The sequence below is a fragment of the Balaenoptera borealis genome, assembly GCF_965194805.1.
Source record: "Balaenoptera borealis genome assembly, chromosome: 2".
Classification (NCBI taxonomy): Eukaryota; Metazoa; Chordata; class Mammalia; order Artiodactyla; family Balaenopteridae; genus Balaenoptera; species Balaenoptera borealis.
The window spans coordinates 74382799-74399819 of NC_138867.1; the positions used below are offsets into that span (position 1 = coordinate 74382799).

General features: G+C 40.0%; 1 protein-coding gene across 1 annotated transcript in view; it reads left to right on the plus strand.

The window, feature by feature from the left end:
* ADGRV1 (adhesion G protein-coupled receptor V1) overlaps positions 1 to 17021 on the plus strand; it is a 566898-nt gene that overhangs the window by 204677 nt on the left and 345200 nt on the right. Inside the window, exons 71-76 of the mRNA XM_082378598.1 lie at positions 3187 to 3660; positions 6659 to 6802; positions 9411 to 9585; positions 10238 to 10373; positions 11590 to 12695; positions 16293 to 16410. Coding sequence (XP_082234724.1) covers positions 3187 to 3660; positions 6659 to 6802; positions 9411 to 9585; positions 10238 to 10373; positions 11590 to 12695; positions 16293 to 16410 — 2153 coding nt within the window. The remainder of the gene's footprint in view (positions 1 to 3186; positions 3661 to 6658; positions 6803 to 9410; positions 9586 to 10237; positions 10374 to 11589; positions 12696 to 16292; positions 16411 to 17021) is intronic.

The window sequence follows — 17021 nt, forward strand, 5'->3', positions numbered from 1 at the left end:
TGGCTTGCCGTTTCTGCTGAAAGATCCGCTGTTAACCTTATGGGGATTCCCTTGTATGTTATTTGTTGTTTTTCCCTGCTGCTTTTAATATTTTTCTTTGTATTTAATTTTTGATCGTTTGGTTAATATGTGTCTTGGTGTGTTTCTTCTTGGATTTATCCTGTATGGGACTCTGTGTGCTTTCTGGACTTGATTAACTATTTCCTTTCCCATATTAGGGAAGTTTTCAACTATAATCTCTTTAAATATTTCTCAGTAATATTTAAATATTTCTTTCTTTTTCTCTTCTTCTGGGACCCCTATAATTAGAATGTTGGTGCATTTAATGTTGTCCTGGAAGTCTCTGAGACTGTCCTCAATTCTTTTCATTCTTCTTTCTTTATTCTGCTGTGTGGTAGTTATTTCCACTACTTTATCTTCCAGGTCACTTATCCGTTCTTCTGCCTCAGTTATTCTGCTATTGATTCCTTCTGGAGAATTTTTTATTTCATTTATTGTGTTGTTCATCATTGTTTGTTTGCTCTTTAGTTCTTCTAGGTCCTTGTTAAACATTTCTTGTATTTTCGCCAGTCTATTTCCAACATTTTGGATCATCTTTACTATCATTATTCTGAATTCTTTTTCAGGGAGACTGACTATTTCCTCTTCATTTGTTAGGTCTGGTGGGTTTTTATCTTGCTCCTTCATCTGCTGTGTGTTTCTCTGTCTTCTCATTTTGCTTAACTTACTGTGTTTGGGGTCTCCTTTTCACAGGCTGCAGGTTCGTAGTTCCTGTTGTTTTTGGTGTCTGTCCCCAGTGGCTAAGGTTGGTTCAGTGGGTTGTGTAGGCTTCCTGATGGAGGGGGACTAGTGCCTGTGTTCTGGTGGATGAGGCTGGATCTTGTCGTTCTGGTGGACAGGTCCGCATCTGGTGGTGTATTTTGGGGTGTCTGTGACCTTATTATGATTTTCGGCAGCCTCTCTGCTAATGGGTGGGGTTGTGTTCCTGTCTTGCTAGTTGTATGGCATAGGATGTCCAGCACTGTAGCTTGCTGGTTGTTTAGTGGAGCTGGATCTTGACGTTGAGATGGAGATTTCTGGGAGATTTTCGCCGTTTGGTATTACGTGGAGCTGGGAGGTCTCTGGTGGACCAATGTCCTGAACTCAGCTCTACCACATTAGAGGCACAGCCCTAACGCCCAGCTGGAGCACCAAGACCCTGTCATCCACACGGTCAGAATAAAAGGGAGAAAAAAAGAAAGAAAGAAAGAAAAAAATAAAATAAAATAAAGTTATTAGAATAAAAAATTTTAAAAACGTTATCAAGTAATTTAAAAAAAAGGAAGAAAGAAAGAAAGAAGAGAGCAACCAAACCAAAAAACAAATCCACCAGTGATAACAAGCGCTAACAACTGTACTAAAAAACAAAACAAAAGGACAGACAGAACCCTAGGACAAATGGTAAAAGCAAAGCTATAGAGACAAAAATCACACACAGAAGCATACACATACACACTCACAAAAAGAGAAAAAGGAAAAAAATGTATATATTGTTGCTCTCAAAGTCCTCCGCCTCATTTTGGGATGATTCGTTCTCTATTCAGGTATTCCACAGATGCAGGGTACATCAAGTTGATTGTGGAGATTTAATCCGCTGTTCCTGAGGCTGCTGGGAGAGATTTCCCTTTCTCTTCTTTGTTCACACAGCTCCTGGGGTTCAGCTGTGGATTTGGACCCGCCTCTGCGTGTAGGTCGCCTGAGGGCATCTGTTCCTGCCCAGACAGGACGGGGTTAAAGGAGCAGCTGATTTGGGGGCTCTGGCTCACTCAGCCAGGGGTGGGGGGGGAGGGAGGGGGAGGGAGTGCGGGTGAGCCTGCAGCGGCATAGGCCGGCGTGACGTTGCAACAGCCTGAGGCGCCATGTGTTCTCCCGGGGAAGTTTTCCCTGGATTCCGGGACCCTGGCAGTGGCGGGCTGCACAGGCTCCCGGGAGGGGCGGTGTGGATAGTGACCTGTGCTTGCACAGAGGCTTCTTGGTGGCTGCAGCAGCAGCCTTAGCGTTTCATGCCCGTGTCTGGTGTCCGAGCTGATAGCCGAGGCTCCCGCCTGTCTCTGGAGCTCGTTTGGGTGGAGCTCATTTGGGCGGCGCTCTGAATCCCCTCTCCTCGAGCACCGAGCACCGCGAAACAAAGAGGCTAGAAAATGTCTCTTGCTTCTTAGGCAGCTCCAGACCTTTTCCCGGACACACTCCTGGCTAGCTCTGGCACACTAGCCCCCTTCAGGCTGTGTTCAAGCAGCCAACCCCAGTCCTCTCCCTGGGATCTGACCTCCGAAGCCCGAGCCTCAGCTCCCAGCCTCCGCCCGCCCCGGCGGCTGAGCAGACAAGCCTCTCGGGATGGTGAGTGCTGCTCGGCACCGATCCTCTGTGCGGGAATCTCTCTGCTTTGCCCTCCGTACCCCTGTTGCTGCGCTCTCCTCTGTGGCTCCAAAGCTTCCCCCCTCCGCCACCCCCTGTCTCTGGCCGCAAAGGGGCTTCTAGTGTGTGGAAACCTTTCCTCCTTCACAGCTCCCTCCCACTGGTGCAGGTCCCGTCCCTATTCTTTTGTCTCTGTTTTTTCTTTTTTCTTTTGCCCTACCCAGGTACGTGGGGAGTTTGTTGCCTTTTGGGAGGTCTGAGGTCTTCTGCCAGCGTTCAGTAGGTGTTCTGTACGAGTTGTTCCACATGTAGATGTATTTCTGATGTATTTGTGGGGAGGAAGATGATCTCCACGTCTTACTCTTCCGCCATCTTGAAGCTCCTCCTCGATATTCTCTTTTTATTAAAAACAAACAAAAACAAATTCCAATGTGAATGTCAGATTATCTACTTACTTTTTACCTTCAAATATTGTCTGTGGTTCACTATTGAATGCGTTTGTGGTACTGGTATTTTAAAGTTAACTTGTTTCTCTTTATCTTTTCAAATTATGTTATTTTAGAAGCAGGTGAAATGAAATTTTATAATCCTGTCCTGCAAATTGCATACAACAGCCTGAAGGAGTTAAGATAGTTTCTAAATTACCTAACTACTTGGAAAGTTTCACTTGGAATATAATGATGCACACTTAATTTTTATTGTATATAGTAGAGGAAAACTAATTTAAAGGATTTTTGATTCAATATACGGAATTGTATAACTTTGTTGGGTGTTTTTTTCCTTTTATTTTAGGTTTACTGGGAATTAAGCAGTGAGTTTGATATTACTGGAGACTTTCTGTCTACAAAAGGATTTTTCACCATTGCTGATGGAGAAAGTGAGGCCAGCTTTGATGTTAACTTGCTACCAGATGATGTACCTGAGTTAGAGGAAGTTTATGTGGTTCAGCTTGTTTCTGTAAAGGGAGGAGCAGAACTTGATCCAGAAAAATGCATCACACGGTTCTCTGTTTCTGCAAATGATGACCCACATGGGGTATTTGCCCTGTATTCAGATCAGCAGTCAATACTTATTGGGCAGAACCTTAGTAGATTCATTCAAATTAATGTAACCCGGCTTGCTGGAACATTTGGAGATGTGACTGTTGGATATCGAATATCATCTGGTCCTAAGGAGCAGTCTTTTGTTACTGAAAATGCAGAGAGGCAGCTGGTGGTCGAAGATGGCACCAGATATAAAGTGGACACAGTGCCAGTCAAGAGTCAGGTTTGTAGCATTTCTTTAATTTCCTGATCATTCCGATAAAGCTCCTTCAAGAAAGCCCTAGTTAATCTCATGATCAGTTTAAAGTCTTATTCTGATATTTAAATGGAACCATGAAAAATGCCTTAGAAAATGCATAGTAATTATTGGATAATACATATACTGAAGTATTTGCAGATTATAAGTAAATAAGTATATTCTTATTTGGAGATAAAATATTTTTGTCTAGATAGTAACAGGCACTTATTTAGTACTCCAGAGTTCCAGAAATTGTTCCAGGTGCTACACAAACACACACACACACACACACACACACACACACACACACACACACTGGATGCTTGTTGAAGGGAAGATATTTGTAGACTTCCTAGGACAGCAGACTGTTCTGCCGACATATTAGGTGAGAGTGCTAGGAATACATGGATTTTCTGTGGGTCACATAGATACCTAGCAGTCTTTCTCGGTCTGATCCACAGAAAGTGATTTGAGCAACTGTTTTCATCCTCCCAAGAAGATAACTAGTATCATTCCATATGCATGGCAGAGAAGTTAATTTATTTCATGCATGGGATGCATTATAGCTGTGAGGATTAATTATCTCATGGTTGAGAAAGTCTGTACCAGAGGACACTTTTAGATTATGTCCTGTGGTGGTACCTGGGACATTTTGAAGGATGGTAGTCCTCTTTTCATTTCACTTTGAAAGCTTAATGGTATAGTTGATAAAGATACTTAGCTTTCTTAATACCTGTTTGAATTATCTATGGATTTCTTAATATCTGTTTTGAAGCTCTATTATTTTTATGATTTCTGTCTCTTTTCAATAAAGAGTAACAAAAGTTTACTAGCTTACCCATATATGAAAGCTTCCTCTTATTTGCTTACTTTAACATCTTTCGTTAGTATATTTAAATTTGCGTGGGTTCCTTCTGTCTCTTACATTCTACTATGGTTGGTGTAGACTGCACATAGATTATTAGGTGTTATGTATGTGAGTTAGTCTTCCAAGGTGACTGTTTGGGGCAATGTGTGACATGCGCATAAACTGAGGGGAGGATTTTTCCAGCAGTCCCTTTCTCCCCTCACACCCTGGGTGTAATGCATTGCTCTTTAAAGTTTGGGATATTAGTTACAAGTTACATATAGATCTACGTGATCTACCGCCCTGATAAAAGTTAGGACTTCGGACAGGTCCGCCACAGAGAAGGACCTTCAAGTGGGTCTTGGGACAGAATGAGTTTCCATTAGGCTCTGAAAACTAGAAGACTCTTGATGTTGGTTTAACATGAGGACCAGGGAGTGAACAGTTACCTCGCCTGGGTAACAACAGGCTTCTCAGATGAAGTACTCACTGATGATAAGAATCATTGGCACGATAAAGAAACAAGTCTACGTTTAAAAGAATTTAAGTTAGAATGGAAGATAAGATTATGTTCATGGCTGTCATTTATTCAGATATTTATTGAGCACTTACTATGTGTCAGTCATTGTGAGAAGCACAGCAGCTACAGTGATCACAAAGACATAATCTCTGTTGTCAGGTTGCTCCCTGTCTAGTGCAGGAGAAGGCCCTTGAACAGCCAATTATAAAAGAAAGCAGATAAGCAGTGTTCAAGGTGCACACAGGATGTTATGGGGCTGTTAATTCCATTTGTGCCTAAAGCCATCAAGAATGATGGGAAATATGTAGAATAGTATTGGTGATGTAGTCCTGGATCACGGACATGGAAGGGCAAAACAGAACACCCTCAACTCCTAAAAACCTTCAAGATCCTTTTCAAATTAGCCTACCTGCTTTTCTTCTGTAGGCAAATCAGCATTTCTCCAAATCCACCGTTACTCCTGTTCAACTTTAATGTTTAATTACTGTACCTTGGGGACCTGCCACACTTCATAAGTCTGTGTGCTGCATGGGCCCATGAACAGAAGAGTTGGGTAGGAAGGCAGAAATGCCTGGGAGCTTTGAACTGACATCTGGCCCTTCATTCTTTAGGAAATAGGGACAAAAAAATCCTTAGCTGCCCAGCCAGTAAACTGCATGGGGAAGGGGCACACCCTTCAAGGAGAGGAGGGAGGCACATGATTGAAGTCAGGACACCATGATTTATTTCTGTTTCCTCAGCACTTGAACTATGCTTCATGTTCAGTGAATGCGATTTTGAAAAACTGAAGATTGATTGAATGAATAAAACATCTGTTCCCCTCATGTTGCACATTTGAAACCACTATAGTACATATTTTACACATTTGGAGGGTGTGATATGTGTTTATTAAGTACATTACATTTAAAAGAAGAACAGACTTCACAGAAATGGTTATTTGTACATTCAGTAAAGATGTACAGAGTTGTTAGTAATATTCCAGGTTACGGGGGCTTATCCATTATCAATAACAAGGTTTCTATGGAAAAATGTATTATATCAATAAGTGTTAAAGAAATCTTTTAAAGTAATACCAGGTTTTAAATTCAGGATTTCCCTATTTTGTTGGATTCTAAAACTTTGAAAATTGGTAGTCTAATACATGGTGTTAGTTAGTAGTCTTTATTTGTCCAAAGTATTCAAATAATCAGTACACCTAAATCATTATCTGTTTTAAGTAACTGTCATTAGAGCTCTTAGTTTCTACCCAATGAAAAGGGAGAAAGTGAGTTTTGCTGGTTTTAGGAGCTGACACTGTTCACCAGTGAGCTCTTTCCATTCCTGTGGCACATGATTTTGTCACTAATACTACTTCTGAGATTCTCATCATTCTTCAGGTCATTTGGGCACACAGAGAGTATTTGCAGATTTGTGTTTTTTTAATATTGTATGGCTCTCAGTGTTAGCGTCAAAGTCTTCCTGCTGGTGCTTTGTTTTGTAACATGGGGGAAAGGGCATATACTGATGAAACTGATACAAAAGGAGGAAAGTGCTAATGACTCATTTCAATGGTCAGTATTTTTCTTTGAAAATTATTTTTTACTATTAAAAAAGTCATTGATACTGTTTGTATATAGGTCTTCCTACCCCTGGGCTCTAATTTCACCTTGCAACTGGTGACTGTGATGCTTGTTGGTGGAAGTTTCTATGGCATGCCAAGAATTCTCCAGGAAGCAAAATCTGCCGTCCTTCCAGTCCCTGAGAAAGCTGCCAATTCTCAGGTAACTGGCCCTGGGTGTGGTACTACCCCGGAACCACTAGAGGGCAGCTCTTACAGGAAGGACTAAGATTCTTAGAATTTCTTAAGATTCACTGTTTCCTTAAATCTAAGTAATCCTATGAATATCAAAGTAGACACTGTGGATACACGATATGAAAATAATTTGTCAATTTTCGACATTAGATAGAAAAATATATTTCCTTTCTGGAGTTTTAGAAAGTTTCTGTCTTGTAGAATGTAAGGTATAGAATTTTTTAATTAATTAATTAATTAATTAATTTTTGGCTGCATTGGGTCTTCATTGTTGCGCACGGGCTTTCTCTAGTTGCGGCGAGTGGGGGCTGCTCTTCGTTGCGGTGCGCGAGCTCCAGGCGCTCGGGCTTCAGTATTTGTGGCTTACGGGCTCTAGAGCGCAGACTCAGTAGTTGTGGTGCACGAGCTCCAGGCGCTCGGGCTTCAGTATTTGTGGCTTACGGGCTCTAGAGCGCAGACTCAGTAGTTGTGGTGCACGGGCTTAGTTGCTCCACAACAATGTCACAACATTATGTCACGTCAAAGGGCCAGATCAGGGCCAGATCAGGGAAGATGTGGGATCTTCCTGGACCAGGGCTCGAACCCATGTCCCCTGCACTGGCAGGTGGATTCTTAACCACTGTGCCACCAGGGAAGTCCTAGAATTTTTAAAATAACAGTCACCTAGAGTCAAAACCTCAGGTGTTTTCTTGAAAATGAATATTTAACATTGAGGTATTTTATGCTAAATAATTAAAATTAGAATGAAACCTCAGTTAATATTTCAGACTTTCTCATTTACTAACATTGTAAATATTTAATTTGTGGGGCTCTTTTTACTGTGGCAAGTTTGTTCTGATGCAGGTGAATACCAGTGGTGCACCTAAGTATTTGAATCTCCTCCCTGAGTTCATTTTAGGGAAGATTGTTCCCTAATCACTTTATAAATTCACATGAGAACAAAGAATACCTTGAGGGCTTTGTTTGCTTCCTGTGTAGGCCAATTCTGTCAATATAGGAACAAGACAGGGCTGCTGTCTCTGGCTACGGTAATGTGTGTATTTTATAAACCATAATAAGGGATAAGCATGCATCCTACTCCTTCAGGTGGGAGTTCCTTCAGTTCCTTGACCAGGATGTGGAATCTGTGCAGGTGGAGGGGCAGGAGTGTGGGCAGATCTGGCCACCAGCTTGTGTAACAGGGTCTCTGGCCATTAAGGGGATGCTCTTCAGTTACTCCCACCTGGGCTGCTTCTCCCCAGGGAATGAATTTGCTTTGTTCCCTAAAGTGGAATCCACCAGCATTAAAATTAACTGAGAGGAATTGTCTTCTTCCTGCACCTCCTCTATTCAAGAAGGAAGGAGGGTATAGAATTTAATGCTTTGACATTTTGTTACCTTCTTTTTGTTCACAGGTTGTTATAACAAAGATTCCTTTCAACCTGAATTCTTCGTTTGGTGTAGTAAACTATTTTCTTCTACTTGTCCAGGCATGTTGTCACAACATTATGTCACGTCAAAGGGCCAGATCAGGGCCAGTCATGGAGTATTCCTGTCCTTGGTGTATCCTCTGTACTCCTTACCAGTATTTGTATGTGGTGTGTGTGTGTCTGTGTGTGTCTGTGTGTCTGTGTGTGTGTGTGTGATGTGCTTAGGACACTTTCAAACAGCCTCTAGCCATTTGGCAAGCATGAGCTCAGATATGCCAAAGATTTTGGCAATTGCTAACCAGAAGCCTCACTGTAATAAGGAATCTAGGCTGGTGTCAAATTGAAGTTGTTGTTTTTTCTTTTCTGTGGCTTCAGAAGCTGTCCTGTGGCACCCTCTCACCCTTTTCTGCTACTCTCCATTCCAATTTAAAATGGGGAGAATGAGTCTTAATATAGAACTGTTGGTCCTATGGTATTCCAAATTTATAGATATTGGGACCAAAAGAGGTAAACTGAGTTGTCTAAATAACAATGTGAAGCCAGGAATCTGGTTTTATTCTTATTCTTTGACCAGAACTTATTTCATCTATAAATCCCAGGGTACCCTGGGAAGGTTGCCCTGAAAACCAGATCTTACTTGGTGTGGATGAAAAAGATTGTTATTTAAAAAAAATCTTCGAGGGTTTCTGATCCTCAAAAAAAAGATATTGTATTGAATCAAAGAGCTGAAAAGAACCTTAATAGAAAATCTAGTTCATGGTGCTCACTTTATAAATAAAGAATTTATTATTATACCTTAGAAAGAAGTCAGATTTCAGTTCTAGACAGATTAGGTTCTGTAAAGACCCATGAACAAGTCATATTAAAATACCATTTTTAATCTTTCTTTTCATTTAACCATAATTACAATTGTATTTTTAGATATTGTTAATTCAGGGGTTTACATTTTGATAAAAAAATAAAGCTATAAACTATAATCAGCATTATAAAATAGAATAAAATTTCAAATTTCACATGTCATTTCTTAAATACTACTCTTTAATTGAATATGTTTTAGAACAGGGAAATATACTGTGTAAACAAAGAGAAAGTTGACTTTTAACCCACTCTTCAGAAAACAAGAACCTTTAGAGAGAAATAAAATGTTCTAAGCATGTTTTTCCTCAGGTTGGATTTGAGTCTACTGCTTTTCTACTCATGGACATTACTGCCGGAACAAGCCAAGCTGTGATTTCTAGGAGAGGCACGTATGGCTCTCTCAAGGTTTCCTGGGCGGCTGGATATGTTCCTGGGTTAAAAATCCCCGAATTCGTTGTTGTTGGCAATATGACCCCCAAAGTGGGTGAGTTGTGGCTTTTCTAGGATTTTCCCTATAGAACATGGAAATGTGTAATTGGCCACTAATTTTCCTGGATCCTCTTTACTCTGGACAATGAGCTATTTGCCTTCTAATACAGTCCTCTCAGGTTTAAGTGATCGGAATTTCACAGACTGCTTGGTGAGAATGAGAGGAACTTTATTCGTTCACATGGAAAACTTCATACCTCACCTGGAAATAATGGTCACTAAGCAGACTACTCTGTTTATACGTGAGGAGTTTGTTAAAAGTAGTTCTAAAAACCTAACGTGGCCCGTACGATAATCAAAAAAGATACACCTTTATATCCATTTACATGTTCATCTGAATATTTCTGACAGTTGAGCAGCTGTTATTTCATCTACTTTAGTTATACCATAAGCTCTGTGAGGATCAGTGAGATGCAAAACTTAGATGGTTTGACCTCTACCTTGTAAAGTAGACATGATTAAAGGCAAGGTGTGTGTGGTCCACGGAGCTTTCTCTAAATTTATTTACACTCCCTCCCCCACTGGCTTTTTAAATGTTTTACCTTTTGTAGACTGTCATAGAATTTTTCACTATATTTTTAAGAGTTGAATCCCAATTTAAGAACTCAGAAATGAAACCCAGCTTCCCTTTTCATGTTCCCTGTCAGGGAGTCTTTCATTTTCCCATGGAGAAGAAAGTAAAAGAGTCTTGCTGTGGACATTTCCTAGCCCTGGTCGGCCAGAGGCCTTTGTCATTCACCTGTCAGGAGTGCAGAGCAGTGCCCCTGGTGGGGCTCAGCTTCGGTAAGACCAACTTGATTTTCAGCCAAGAAAGTCTCTGAGGAGTAAGCTGGAATTTACCAGTTGAAACAAAAAAAGGACACAAGGATCTCTCTCCTTGAAGCAGAGGCGAAAACAGTTTTAGTGTAGAGCAGTATATGGCCTGCATTGCCAAAGATGCCACCACCCACTGCTTGCTTGAAGAGCGTTTATCATGACCTCTCGCTCAAGAATGTTGGCCTGAGGTGACATCTCCAAAAAGAACCATGATGGCAAAGCCACCTATTTTTAAAGGAAACTGTCTTCTGAAAGGTAGCCAAAAATACCTGATTTCTCCAAGAGATAAAGAGTAAAAATAAGAAATCATAGTAGGATAATAAGGTGACTTGAACTAGTAGTTCTTTTGAGTTTAATTTATATCAGTATATTTGCAGATAAATATGTCCTGGTCAAAAGCAATTGACTTTTCTCATACATGGGATGGACTTGATCAGAACAGCAGAGGACAGATCTTAGAGCCAGACTCCTGGGTTTAATCTTGGCTGTGTCACTTACTTTCTGTGTGACTTTGGGAAAGTTACTTGATCTTTCTGTTCTTTAGCTTACTTATTTGGAAACTGGGAAAAATGTGTGGGCAAAACCAGTGTGTGTTCAAGTGTGTTTGTATACATATTTATGTATGGGAGATATTGGTTGGTGGAATCCAATATGGCTTTTGATTATACATATGCCATTCAAAAAGTGTTTGGACACAACGTATTTTAGGTTAACAAATTCACACACCTTTAACAATAACAATAATAGCTAACAGGTTTTTTTATTTCTTATTTTTACATTTATTTTATTGAAGTATAGTTGATTTACAATGTTGTGTTAATTTCTATTGTACGGCAAAGTGATTCAGGCTATCAGTTTTATAGTGCTTACCCTAGGCCAGGCATTGCCCCCCTCCTCTCTCCATATATATATACATATATACATATATATATACATATATGTATATATGTATATATATATGGACCTTGTTAGGTCCTATCACCTGCAACTGCAGCTCCTGTTCTTACCTTTCTTGTGCTCTGGTATATTCATCAATAAATAAATAGGGTTTTATGGAATTTGAAAGGGCATGTCATTTTTAAGATGTCCTCATGAGCAGTATCTTAAGTGTGTGAAAGGTGAATCTCTACAGTGGTATTCCTATTTTTCATCAGTTCTCTCATGGTTTAATTTTTTTTTCCAGATCAGGTTTCACCGTTGCTGAAATTGAACCAATGGGAGTCTTTCAATTTTCCCCTAGCTCAAGAAATATCATAGTGTCAGAGGATACACAGATGATCAGATTACATGTACAAAGACTGTTTGGGTTCCACGGGGATCTTATTAAAGTTTCCTATCAGACAACTGCAGGAAGGGCAAAGCCCCTGGAAGACTTTGAGCCTGTTCAGAATGGGGAGCTGCTTTTCCGAGCATTCCATGCTGAGGTTGATTTTGAAATAACTATTATTGATGATGAGCTTCCTGAGATAGAAGAAGTTTTTTACATTAATCTAACTTCAGTAGAAATTAAAGGATTACAAAAATTTGATGCTAATTGGAGACCTCGCCTGAATCTAGATTTCAGTGTGGCAGTGATCACAATATTGGATAATGATGACCTGGCAGGAATGGATGTTTCCTTCCCCAAGACAACTGTGGCTATAGCAGCAGACACGGCTCTTCCTCTGAAAACCGACTCCTCCACCACACACCCTGACACAACCAAGATAACTGCCATCCCACAGCCAACCGAAGTGGTTGCCATTGTTACTGAGGCGACTGGTGTGTCTCCCATCCCTGAGAACCTTGTCACCCTTCCTGGTACGTCTGCTATGTCTGAGAAGCCTGATGTGCCCACCGTAACTGCAGATGTTTCCATTCATGGAACATTTAGTCTTGGGCCATCTGTTGTTTACGTCGAAGAAGAAATGAAGAATGGCACGGTTAACGCCGCAGAAGTTCTTGTCCGAAGAACTGGTGGGTCTACTGGCAATGTCAGTGTAACAGTTAAGACTTTTGGTGAAAGATCTGCTCAGAAGGAACCAAATGCATTGCCCTTTCCTGACATCCATGGGATTTCCAACCTAACATGGGCAACTGAAGAAGAAGATTTTGAAGAGCAAGCTCTTATCCTTGCATTTGTAGATGGAGAAAGAGAACGTAAAGTATTGGTTCAGATTTTGGATGATGATGAGCCTGAGGGGCAAGAATTCTTCTACGTGTTTCTCACAGACCCACAAGGGGGAGCACAGATTGTGAAGGGAAAGGATGACAGTGGGTTTGCAGCTTTTGCCATGATCATTATTACAGGTATATATTTGGAGTGATGGAGTTAAAAATGTACTTTTGTGGTACAGAATTTGTAATAAGATCATTCTATCTTTAATTTAAGAAGGTGAATTACTTGACTCACTCATAGTGAATCATTAAAATTTTGTTTTCCTATGGCATGAACCCATAACATAAACTCATGATGTTGTTCTGAGGTGCCAGGCTAGAGTTTAATGGACTGTAAATGTCACTTAGCTCAGAGCCAGCTAAACAATTAAACAATTTATAAATCTGTACTTTCACAATAAAGGGAAAACCTTAAAAATACTTAAGTTCATGTACTTCTTCTGAAATATGCTTAATCACCCAAACATGATTGCCTCTCCTGTTTTGAAACCTCATTCTGAATTTCCCAACCACTTTCATTAATCTATCCCAGAGTCTAAGATCTCATTGTCAGAAAATTCTTTATATCTGTTGGGAAATATATTAAAACTATTTCCTTTTGTTCTGCTTTTGAACCAGTGCAGTTTATATAAGTTTTGTACTATTGGGGAGGTGTGTGCATATATAGAGTTCCTCATGCATGTTATAAAATTTTTTGGTGATAATTTGCCATTTTCCTCTGAAATCATACTATATTTCTTTAAGTGGCTTAGCTCAGCTTGTCAATACCTTACTGTAATTAGAGTATTGACAAAGCTGTCTCATGATTCTTACCTACTCCACTCTTTCATACAAACAGTTATACATAGTGTTTTAGAGTTTCAGATAACACTATGGTAAAACACAGTGAAAAGAAAATTAAAAGTTATGAAGCCTATATTTTGACCCAGCTCAACCATTAATTGAGGAATGACTAAATCATTTAGTGTTTATGCTTTGTTTTTTATAAAAGGAAATATTTAGAATAAGCATGTTTATGATCCCCTTTTAGGATTTGGTGCTTCCTAGAATTTTATTTATTTTAGCCATTCAGTTATAATTCAGTCATAATCTTACAATTGTGTAACTTTTATACCCAGCATCATCTCATTTATGCTACCCTACAAATTTACACCAATTAGAATTGTCATTTATTCCTATTTCTTCAGTTTATTGAATATTGTAAAGTCAAATTCTATTCTCCAAGTCACTTACTGATTTTGATTCACATTAGCTTAATGCCATCTATATATTTCTATTAAAATTGTTTTGGCACTCAGCAGCCTCCTCCCCCATTCCATGAAATAGATATTTTATTACATTTATTTGAATAAGACCAGAGCTGACAATCAAAGTATTTAGCGATTAGTTTGACAGAGGCACAGACCAATCACAATGGTTGCTGGAGGCTTTTTGCTGTCCCAAACATTCCCATTAGTTACTGGATCACAGGGAGATCTCATAATGGTTAGGGTGGTGACAGAGGGTTCTCTGGGGGCTCCAGACAGCAGCTGTATTCCAACTGGAATGGAAGTGCTACTCAGTCAGTTTGGCATACCAACGCATACCAATATGGCATGCTGATACTATATCAATATGGCATACCGGTGCCTACCCATGCATCAGCTCTGAGCCTAACTCACCAGGCAAATTCCCATTTATCAGCTCTGAGCCTAACTTACCAGTCACTCAGTTGAGCCTCGATGAAGTTCTCTAATGAGAAGTTCCCTACCTAACATGGCATCATAAGTACTTGGCAAATGATTGGCTCCTCTTAGTGTCACATGATGTAATTCACCAGCACTTTTGCATGTCAGGTACCCTAAGTTCCCTTACTCTGTCTGTGAATGTTCCTATCATTTTCTCCTCACCTGGCTTTTTAAAAAAATTATTTTATTGTATTTTATTTTATTTTTTTGGCTGCATTGGGTCTTCGTTGCTGTGGGCTTTCTCTAGTTGTGGCGAGCAGGGGCTACTCTTCATTGCGGTGCATGGGCTTCTCACTGAGGTGACTTCTCTTGTTGCAGAGCACGGGCTCTAGGCGTGTGGGCTTCAGTAGTTGCGGTGCATGGGCTCAGTAGTTGCGGTGTGTGGGCTCAGTAGTTGTGGCGCACTGGCTTAGTTGCACCATGGCATGTGGGATCTTCCCGGGCCAGGGATCGAGCCTGTGTCCCTTGCATTGGCAGGCGGACTCTTAACCACTGCGCCACCAGGGAAGTCCCTCCTCACCTGGCTTTTTATTTTAACGTAGTATTTCTGTTTTAACTATATCATTAATTTTGCTGATTCCTCTTACCTTTAATCTTCATAATCTCACATTTAGATTTTAGAACAAACTTTCAAGATAAATCAGGGGAAAATAGTTTATTTTGTTTTGTTTTTGATCATTGGCACATTAGAAGTTTTGATTCATCTTACTGGAAATTTGACATCAACTTTATTATTGTAGATGTGGCAAGGGAAGTATTATACTCATTAGAACCATGCTAGTTGCTATTGCATTGAAAAAGAAAATGAAGGTTCTGCTTGTGGGAAGCTTATAATCTATTATTAACTGAGAGACCAAATTCCCATTAAAAGTGACCAGAAAACAGTTGCTGCTGAAGAAAAAAAAGTTGAGGTCTGGTTCTGATGCAGGGCTAAGAAGCGATTGTAGTGATTAATTGGTGAGGATGAGGATGGGCATCTGGCTGAGACAAAACACACATGAGGCACCAGGACAAAAGTGGTCCATCACCTCCATGTCCCTAAGCCATGGGCTCCACATTTGCTTACACTTCAGACCTGCAAAATAGGGGCTGGTAACCACTAGCTTTCCCCTTTCGGGACAGTTCGGTGGTTTTCTGTTTCCTTACAGAAGTTCTGTCTACTTGGAATCTCAGGAGTCAGGTTTCAGGGTGAGGGGTACAAATGGTTTTTGAGGCTGATTGCTTCGGATCATTGCTTTTAGGATCACTTTGCAAAACTGAGTCATTGAGAAATAGAAAGCAGCAGGAACTGTTTATTGGTATTTCTCTCGTCTGAGAAGCTAGTTTACATTTTGGCAAGGATTTGGAGTGACTTTCAGTGTAGTGTGGGCCCTAGGTTTGTTCCAGTTTAAACACAGTTTTGTAGAATGATGGTGCCTGTAACCTCAAGAGTTGCTCAGAGGAGTTTCTTTTATTCAGAGGTTCTCAAGAGTTCCTTAATAGTTCTGTTTTTCTCTGGGGAAAATAACCAAATGTGAAACATAAATGGTCTTTTGGGTCAACTCTCTTATAGGAAAGTTAACAGTCAGATGGAGTTCATGTATTCACTAAATATTTATTGAACACTGTTCTTGGTACCAGGGATACAGCAGTAAATAAAACAGTTGCTTCTCAGCAGAACGTATATTCTGTCAGGATGCACTGATCTTAAACAGTAGCATCAAGGACTATGAAATAAAAAGTAGAGGCTCATCAGAGAGAGGTGAGCATGTTGTCAATATGGGGAGCAGGATTTGATATTTTCTTTCTTTTAGTCTTCTGTTCTCAAAGTGTCAGCTACCTTGATGTGATCATTTTGATTCTAGTCTGTTTTTAGTAAAGATCGTTCAATGTTGTAGCTCCTGCCCACCCCATTCACTTGTGAATGTTTCAGTTTTATACCATCTGAGCTGGAAAGATGAGTGAAGCATTGGAGATCTTTTAAAGTCTTAAGAATATTATAATCTTCTATTTTTCTTTTCAGGGAGTGATCTTCACAATGGCATCATAGGATTCAGTGAGGAGTCCCAGAGTGGATTGGAGCTTCGTGAAGGAGCTGAGATGAGCAGACTGCATCTTGTTGTCACAAGGCAGCCAAACAGGTATGTTTATATATATGTTGAAGGTGTAACATCCTGTATATCTAATTTGAATTCATAAAATGGTAGAGGCAGGATGAAATGTTGGTAGAAGAAGGTGGGGTGGAATTTGGCATGTCAGTGTTCAGATGCTCTAGTTCCTAATCTGTGATTTAACACGCTTGGTTTATGAACATAACTTGGGGCTGCCTTAACATTTTGTACTTTATAAAGTACCATACAGATGTTAGATTATGTTAAGTCATCACTTCATCGTATTTACTATTCTCTGATCACTCCGAATACGCAACCATTTACTGTTAGGGAGACTGGGATTACCAACGTTTTGCTTGCAACTTAGTACAGTATAGTATACCTGAGTGTTCATCATGTACGTGCACTTGGTATGCACACATGTACATGTATTTGTACTACCTTTTCCATTTTGTGTCTAAATATTCTCTGAAAATGTAGGTCATCTCTTGCCCTTTATTTTTATAGTAACAACCATTTTGGCAGTAGTGTTTTTCCTTTAGAAGGATTCTTGTTAAAAGACAAATGAGGAACACTTACTTGAAGGCAAAGGTTCTCTATAATTTTTATGTTCATATTTCTGGTACATAGCATCAGGAATC